The 8,827-nt window shown below is 56.4% G+C and overlaps 1 protein-coding gene across 4 annotated transcripts in view; it reads left to right on the forward strand.

The window, feature by feature from the left end:
• LOC113214123 (mediator of RNA polymerase II transcription subunit 13) overlaps positions 1 to 8,827 on the forward strand; it is a 32,648-nt gene that overhangs the window by 7,766 nt on the left and 16,055 nt on the right. For 3 of the 4 annotated variants that reach the window (XM_026433394.2, XM_026433396.2, XM_026433398.2), the window contains exons 2-11: positions 55 to 394; positions 4,673 to 4,757; positions 4,840 to 4,923; positions 5,015 to 5,160; positions 5,282 to 5,452; positions 5,546 to 5,665; positions 5,751 to 5,958; positions 6,971 to 7,072; positions 7,798 to 8,325; positions 8,552 to 8,738. In XM_026433394.2, the coding sequence (XP_026289179.2) occupies positions 55 to 394; positions 4,673 to 4,757; positions 4,840 to 4,923; positions 5,015 to 5,160; positions 5,282 to 5,452; positions 5,546 to 5,665; positions 5,751 to 5,958; positions 6,971 to 7,072; positions 7,798 to 8,325; positions 8,552 to 8,738 (1,971 nt within the window). The remainder of the gene's footprint in view (positions 1 to 54; positions 395 to 4,672; positions 4,758 to 4,839; positions 4,924 to 5,014; positions 5,161 to 5,281; positions 5,453 to 5,545; positions 5,666 to 5,750; positions 5,959 to 6,970; positions 7,073 to 7,797; positions 8,326 to 8,551; positions 8,739 to 8,827) is intronic. The other variant, XM_026433397.2, reaches the window with a different exon arrangement.

The raw sequence follows: 8,827 nt of genomic DNA on the forward strand, positions 1-8,827 counted from the left end.
CCACCTGCCATTTGGAGATATAGGAATCCTAACAACTTGTTTTTCTCTTTCCAGACCGACCTATGCGGCATAAAATGGCGTAAGTTGGTGTGGCCGGAGGCGGCGCCCGCCGCGCCCGCGCCCGAGGTGGTGCTGGACCCGGTGCTGCTGAGCTTCTCGCGCTGCCTGCACGCGGACATCCTGTGCGTGTGGCGTCGCGTGGGCCGCCGCCCTCCGCCGCCCGATGACTCGGCGCTGCTGGACGCGCCCCTCGGCGCGCCGCCGCCCCCGGTGGCGCCCTCCATCGTGGTGCACCCGCCCCTCGCCCTGCACGCCGCCAAGGAGCTGTGGATCTTCTGGTACGGCGAGGAGCCCGACCTCTCCAGCCTCGTGGTCCCCGACCTGCTGAACACCGGTGAGTACCGCGTTCAACACCACCACGAGAGAGGCGTCGCCGTCAAGGCGCGCAACGAGAGAGGAGACGCGGTCGCTGAACCCGCTCGAGCCGCTCGGTACCTAACGTAAAGGAGCGCCACCCCCCGCCACGCCGCGCCGGCCGCGCCCGGGCGGCTGACGGTCAGTGCCCGCCGCGCCCCGCCCCACCCCGCCACCGCCGTCGGCACCACCGGCCGTTGTGCTTGCAGTGGCGTGGCGTGGCTTAGCTGGCTTAGCTGCGGTCCCTCCGGATGCCCCCATGTTCACTGATCCCGCCTGGCCGCGGGCCCGCTCAAAGGGTTGGTGGTCGGCTGCCTACCTACCAGTCCAGCCCAGCACTCCCCGTGCACTTCCGGTGTGTGGCTCGAGCCCGCTCTCATGGAAGAGGCGGAACTCGTCTTTTATTTTTATTTTTTTCCGGTTCAGAAGGGTGTAATCCGTGGTCCGCGTTCCATTTGGTCTCGTTCCCGTTCAGGTGCGAGAGACGCCTCGCCCCTCGCCGCTCAGAGCAGAGTTTCTGTGAGTGCGAGAGAGAGAGATATTGAACCCTGCTGACAGCTCGCCCCACCTGCCCTGCACCTTGCGCGCCCACGCGAGGTCCAGGAGGGCGCGCTCGGCTCTCTGCCACGGCGGCGGCCGGGCGATAACCCCTGCTGCACGCCCGCACAATGGGGGGGGGGGCGCCAGCCGCGCTCCAGAGCAGAAGTGCCCCTCTCCTCTAACGGGGCGCAGGGCGGCGCGGGGTCCAGGCACCAGCCGGCGGCGGCGGCGGCGGCGCTGGGCGCGCGAGGGCGTTCACCCCGGCCCTGCCCGGCCCGCCCCGGCGGCAGTGCTGCAGTGCTGCAATGCGGTGCAAAGGGTGCAGCCGGCTGGGGGTTGCATACGGGCCCCGGGCGAGGGTGTTCCCGCGGCCGCTGCCGAGTTACTCTTGACGTCCCTGGAGCCGACCCCCTGGACAAGCGGACCATGAGTCCAGCTGTGCCTCAGGCCGGACCACATTGTGTGTCCAGGACCGCCACGCGCCACGCGCCGCGGCCCGGCGGGCGGCCCCGCGTCTATGAAGAGGCGTCCCGTTGTTATCCTTGGCCCGCCCCGCTACGCCCCGCTACGCCCCGCTACGCCCCCCGCCGCCGCGCTCCGCGGTCCTCCCGGTGACAGGGGAGGAGCGGGGCGGTGCCGGCAAGGCGTAGCACGGTGCGGTATGCCGCGGGTGGAGCGGCGGGGCGGGGGAGACCTGGCAACGCCGCGCCCGCCCGGCCCGGCACACTGCTCTGGGCGGCCGCGTCCGAAGTGCGGCCGTGTTGTGTCGGCATGGCAATGCCGTAAGGGCCGCCGTGCGCATGCGCGCTACGGGCCCCGCGCAGCTCGCGCAGCCCGCTGTGGGGAGGGGGGCGGGGCTCGGCGCTCCACTCCGCGCGGTGGGTGACGTCTGCCGCGGCGCCGCCAAGTTTGAAATGGGCGCGGAACGGGAGCCGGCGGGCGTGAGGAGCGCGCGCCGGTGCGGGGAGCCCCGTCGTGACACGATGTCTTTCCACCACTCCAGGATGGGAGGGGGCGAGCGCCTTCGGCGGCCGGGGATTGGGAGAGGGGGGGGGGGCTATTAATTGAGCCAGAGGGGCCCGGCGCCTCCGCCGCTCGCAGCTCCGTTTTGGCGCGTCCTCGCGTCCTTGTCCCCTTCCCTTCGCCCTCTGCACCGCGGCGAGCGGCGGGGCGCGCGCGCGGTGTCGTGGCCAAGCGGGTGGAATCAATACAACACACCGCCCCGCCGGCCCCACCCCGCCGCCGGCTGCGCGGCCCAGGCCCGGGCCCAGGGCGAGGTGGAGAGCACCCTCTCTTCCACACCATACGAGTTTCTCACCCCCGCACCCGCAGCGCCCCGTGTGGGGGGAAAGGGGAGGGGAGGCGCTGCAGGGCAACGTGCTACATACAGTTGTTTGCCAGATCGGCACCTGCCCCGCCCCTCCCCGCCCCGCCACGCTCCGCCCCTTCCTCAGCCCTTTACCCTCCTCGGCCAAAACGGTATCGTTCGAGTCTCTGCCAAAATGTCGGCGCGTTGGTCCACCGCGGGGAGGGCCTGCAGCCGGCCGGCACACTTCCCCGGTCGGGCCCCCCGGGCCTTTGCCCCGCGGAAGTACGCGGTAGGTCCGCCTCTTGCACGCGCTGAGCCATATTGGCCAGTAGCAGCAGCAGCTTCCGCCCTTTCTCCGGGGAGGGGGCGTGGCGGGGGCGGGGTGCGGCGGCGCGCGGCGGGTGCCCTCCTTTGCCTTATCGACCTGGTCATACCAACGGGCGCCGGTGGTGCCGGTGGCGCTGCGTGCCGGGGCAACACGTTGGCGGCTGGCTCGTTGTTCGGCCAGCTCTAGCACCGAGGGGGCAAAAGGGGTGGGGGGGCACCTATTTCGCCGCTGCTCCATTTTGGGGGGGCAGCTCGGATGTAACCCACTTTGCGCGGCGGCGGGCGGCGGCGCGGGCGCTATGTGCTGCCTGCCGCTCGCCACCACCGCCCTCGCTATGGAGCCGGAGATTGGTAGCGTCCATGAAGGGGGAGGGGAGAGAGGGGTTAACCCGGTATGTGGGGCAGAGGCCGAGGCCGCCGCGGGGGGAAGGAGAGGGAGGGGAGGGGACCTATCCACCCCCATCTACCGCCTTGAGACATCATCGACACCCAATCTATTCGCCCCCGCCGTTCTCTGCGTGCACATGATGCGGCTCTCCCAGGCCCGGGCGCCTTTCATCGTGCCTCGGCTGGCCGGGAGGAATAAAGGGGGGGGGGCTGCTGGGGCTGCTGCTGGATGGAGAAAGGGTTGTGTGCGTCAGTGAAGTATGGATGGGAGGGGAGGGGGTACCCGCGCTCGTCTTTCTCTCTCACGCATTCACCCCCTATCCCTCCCGCGGCTGTTCCACCCTGCCGCTGCTCCGGCATCTCCCTTCTGCTCTCGCCGCCACCGACGCCTTTCGGAGGGATAAAAAGTTTAACAAGACAACGCGGAGTGAAGAAAAAATCAATAGCTGGAGGTGAGCGAGCGAGAGCGATGGGAGAGGATGTGTGGTTAGCGAGCGAGCGGCTCGGTACGGGCGGCGCCCTCTCGCGCGTGACGTGCCGCTGCCAGAGCGGAGCCTTGCCTTTTCGCGAATCGATTGTGTGTGACGCGCGCTTACCCGCCCCCCTCCCCCATCGTCTCCCACACACTGTCTCTCGCTCACTCCACCCACCCTTTCCTATCGTATGTCTGTCTCACTCTTCCGCCCATGCCCGTGTCCTTGCACGCGGCGGTGCGGTGTCTCCACGCCCGGCGCGAGGACGCCCTCCACCTCCCCTCGTCTTCACCCTCACAACCCTCACCAACTCGCTCTCTTTCCCTCTAGCCGCGATGGCGCATGGCGCCCGGCTACTGGACAGGCACCTCCCTTCCTACGGCAAGCCCCACCCACCCTCGCTCGATGCCCCCCGCCCCCTTTCCACCCTTTCCTCTTTTCCCCCCAGGCCATCGATGGGCGCAAAACGTGGACAATTGAAGGACACCGCCGCCGCCGCCTTGCGCGCGATAAGTGGCCGGATCTTGGGGGGTTGAAGGTGACCCGCGGGGATGGGGAAGACCAGGAGGAGGAGCGTGAGCGGCATGGCGGTGGACGGGGGGGTCGCAGAGAGTGACGGCGTCGGGCCCCTCAGGTTTAGCCGGAACGAGCTGGGGGCCCGAGACGAGTCCCTTCCACTGAAATACTCATTGTACAACCCCTCACCTCAGAGAGGAGCCCTCGCTCTCAGAAGACGCCACTGGGTGGGCCGCCCGCCGTGCTCTGGTGTTGCGCGGGCGGGCATCGCGCCTGCGGGCGGGCGGGCGGGGGTGGAGGGAGGACGAGGACGAGGACGCTCGCGCCAAGCGGAGGACATTAGAGGAAATACTGTCTCTAAACGAATTTGTTGCCGCCCTACGCAGTTGCTCGCGTGGGCAGGACAAGTAGCTGGCGCGAGCTCTAGAGGGACGAGCCACCCTCTTGCCCTCTGCCGCCTGGAGGATCTTTGGCTCTAGTCGCGCTCGGCCCGGCAGGGGGTGTGGGGGCCGGCAAGTCACTTAATGCTGACCAACAGGTGTGGATGTGTGGGGGTTGGGAGGGTAGGTAATCAGTCACTTCTAGCAATTGTGTTGGGTTTCTAAGCGACTAAATGACGTTTTTTCCGTCGGTATTTCTTTTCTATTTGTCATGTTTTCAAATGAGGAAAATCTCTTAACTTAAATTTTGATTGTTCTGATTACAGAGAGCGAGCAGGGGTCCTGGGAGAGTGGTCTCTCGTATGAGTGCAGATCATTATTATTTAAAGCCCTCCATAATTTAATTGAAAGGTGAGTTTCCAGTCTGTTCTTATTTATTTGGTGAAGTATTACAATTTGTTCAGACGCTAAATTTAAATGCTTTTCTTTGTAGATGTCTTCTTTCACGCGACCTTATTCGCTTAGGCCGCTGGTTTGTACTTCCTTACGAAGGGACCGAAGAAGTTGAAGGAAAGAGGTATTTATACTTCGCATTATGAAAGTAGAAAGTGAAAAGCAGGGCATTTGAACACTAATCATAATTTTTTATTTTTGCTTTGGAATTTCAGTCCACATCTTTCTTTCCTATTTTCATTCTTTGTTCATGGGGAAAGCACAGTGTGTGCAAGTGTTGATGTGCGACAGCATCCCCCTGTTCGAACACTTTCATCGCAAGTCCTCCAACAGGCCCAGTCTTCCCAGGCCGGTGTTCCAGGTAGGTCACCTCTTGGGCAGTAGCAACTTCTACATTTTAAAGAGAGAAATGCACTTAAATTTTTATCCCTTGTTCTTTCTCTCTAAATTTTAATACTGATTGCCCTAATTTTGCTTTGCAGTCATTTTAGCTCCTTTTGGTCTGGCGGGCACTCTGAGTGGCCAGTCATTTAAGGCTGTTGATCAGAGAACATCTCGTCTTTTAGAAGACTGGAAACAATTTTACCCTATAGATAGCAGAAGTTCAAACTGTGATGATTCTTCAACGCCACAGGCTGTTGAGGTGATAGTGGGTAAGTAATTTTTGTTTCTTGCTCCATTGCTATGTTGTTTGTTTGCTGTACTACCATATTTTGTTATCTATATCTTAATTTATATATCAACAGGTGGTGTGAAAATGAGGTATCCTTCTTGTTACGTGTTGGTGACTGACATGGATGATACACCCTCCAACAACCTTGCACAGAATCCTCCCAAGGCAGCTGGTCTGTCTTCTGAAGAGCCAAGTATGTCATTGATTCTCATTTCCCTTAACTTCAACTTTTTTTAAAATTATATTCTGTAATATAATTTCTTTGTCTTACTTTTAAGGTCCTGTTCCACCAGTTGAATCACCTTGTTTACGGCAGCAATCATCTGCCACCTCATGGGTCAAGCAAGAACCACCCTCACCTCCAAACCTTGCTGATATTACCTGGCAAGAAAGTATGCTGTCACCACCCTCTGATCCGTCAGACGTGCCACCAGGTCATTGGGACTTTGTTGATCCAACAAGGAAATTGCCATGCTCCTGTTCCAAGTACGTACCCATTACTAAACTTGCACAAGTTTGAACATCCTTTGTGTTTTTAATTTAACAACAAGGAAATCATATACTCTGAGATCTTTGTTGACAGTGCTTTTTGATCTCTTATTTTTAACCATGAAGGTAGATACTTTGTATGCATGATCCACTTTTCAAAAATTACTTATTTTATATTGCAAAAGCATGCAATTGAAACTTTAAAATTTCCTTGAGCTTGCTGTTGCATATGAATATGAGCTTTGTAATTGCATTTATAAAATCAATTTTCAGCTGTAATGATTTGAGCATGGTATAGCATTATTAGATCTTGCTAATATATTATTTTACTTCAACTCATGAAACTTTAGTTTTTAAAACATGTCCTTTTTTGCCAATTATTTTCCATGTACTTTAGGATTATAGTTTTTGGTCTCTCATTATTATGATTTTCCTGTTGCTGCTATTGTGTTCATATGGTGTATACCTGCTGTGTGATCTATTCTCTTGCTATAAATTTGACCAAACTTGAACGAGAATTCTTGATGTGACTGAATATAATTCAGTGTGCTTCTGAGACAAACTTCTGATTTAATTTAAGTGGCCCCGAAATGTTTGTTCTGTCATTCTGTTTCATGCACTTTTTGATGTGTGTTAAATGCACTGAGTGAAACTTTCTATAATTGCAGCACATTGTCACACATATCAATATAGTTAATGTTTGTGTTACAAGAAATATTTTGGTTGGATTTGAGGGAATAGCGCAGCTCTTTGTTTCAAGTAGTGAGGGAGTGAGCTCCTCATTTGTTCAACCAATGTTACAACAAGGCATTTTTTTTTTATACCTCTATCCTTTGTTAATTTTACACTGGATAATTTTTTGCTATTATTCAAGGTGTCTTTACCAAGGTATCCAACACCATTTTTGTTGGATTGGTTTGTTGTATACTTAGTTGAACAAATGGTGATAATGGTTGGAATGTAGGCTGTTATGGCGGCAACTTGATAGTAGTGGTTTGCCGCCTTGCAGGTGTAGACAAGTTGAGGGCAAAGGGGGCCCCGGCAGCAGGTCTCTGATTCCATTCCATCAAAGGGCGCCCCCACGGCACATTCAGCCTGCCAAGCCTGTCAGGTTTGTACCGCACAGTCTGCACACACTCTGCTCAGTCTAACGCTCCACCTTGCATACCTTGCATGACCACTAACTGATTTAACAGAGAAATCATCCCAAATTAGGTTCACTTTCTGTCAGAGAAAAATAAACCAAGAAATTTAAAAGAAACCTGGCACATTTTCAAGGTAGAGAAACTAAATATAGGTATATTTTTTTTACTCTACCTCATCTTGATAGTCCTTGCATGAGCGCTTGACTTAAGAATGTTTGTATAACTAAGCATGTGGAAATCTGAGGATAGCTGTGATGTGTATGTGTCTTGAATGCGGATTTTGTCAATGTGGTGTGCTTTCTGTACCATCCCTCTTTTAATTTTTCTGCAAGTGTTGTGTATTCCCAGGTTTCCACATGGTCATTGTTAACAAGCAAGCTTCTGCGTCATGAGGCAGACTATCTCCCTTAACATGTGCTCCCCATTTTACTAACATATGTAATTTGTCTTTTCATTTTTTTGGTGGTATGCACTTATGGTAATGGGAAGCTCTTTGAACAGCTTGCCAAGGTTTTAGTCCTTGGAGGCAAACCACATCAATCCCGATGAGGTTAAACTATTCTCTCGTTTGGTTAAAGTCATGCACAAGCTGGTTCGCCCTCTCATGCTCATGATCTTCCCTTGAAGTTTTGGCCAGTTTGGTCTCCTTGCAGCCCCGGACTGATTTGTGAATGCTGATCTGCCTTTCCAGCCGGATGCCCTGTGGCGCTGGACACACCACGCCGATGCCCGAGAGGTCCCCGCAGTCCGCGGCGCCCTCGCCGCTGCCGAACCCCAACTCGGTGCAGCCGGCGTCCGTGCCGCCCGCGGAGCCCACCATGCCCACGCTGTCGCCGCAGCCCTCAGCCAGCTCCGTGGCGGGGCAGTTGTCGGTACCCGCCACGCCTCCGCCCGCCCCCGGGCCCGGCACGCCCGCGCACACGCCTCTGGACTCACACGGGCCCAAGTCCGTGTCGTCCGTCTCGAACCAGGTGTACTCGCCCTACCAGGGCCCCGTGTCCGTGTCGAGCGTGGACAACTCGGGCATGACGGGTGGGCCGCCGAGTGCGCCGCCGGGCCCCCCGGGCCCCGCCCCGGCCCAACCGCCCTCAGGGCCTCCCGAACACCAGCCCCTGACACTCAAGCGGCCCGTGCTCACGGCCAAGGAGTACGAGCACCTCATGCATGAGGACGAGGCGCTCTCGGACAACCTTTATGACTACTCGCAGCTTGATGTGTGGTGAGTGTGTTGGTGGTGAAATGCTAGCAAGCGAGGCTTAAAGGAGTGGCTCAATGAGAGGTTTGCTGACTGCTATCTTTTCCTCGCAAGATTAACTTCATTTTGATACCTGAATGGGGGTTGTAGAAAAGACTCCTGCAACCCTCTGTGGAGAAATGGAACATTTTTATTTATAGTAGTGTCATGTTAAAAATACAGTATTTGTAAGGATCATTTGTTTTTCTAGGTTAAATTATCCAGTCAAAAAGTTCAAGCCTTCAGACATTGAGCAGAAACCATGGCCAAAGGCATCTAATTCAAATGATATCTACCCTGCGGTTCAACCTCCTGCTGCATCTCCTCCTGTGAATGGCCTTCCAGCCACTCCAGGAACACCAGCCTATGCTCAAGCTGAAGTGAAACAGGAACAAATGGTGAGTGAATGTAATATTTGGACCAAATTTTGCACTGTTATTCTACTGCGACAATATCAAATATGACCATGCTGATTAGAGATAGGTCA

Source organism: Frankliniella occidentalis, unplaced genomic scaffold, assembly GCF_000697945.3.
Source record: "Frankliniella occidentalis isolate FOCC.00 unplaced genomic scaffold, Focc_3.1 Scaffold93, whole genome shotgun sequence".
Taxonomy (NCBI): domain Eukaryota; kingdom Metazoa; phylum Arthropoda; class Insecta; order Thysanoptera; family Thripidae; genus Frankliniella; species Frankliniella occidentalis.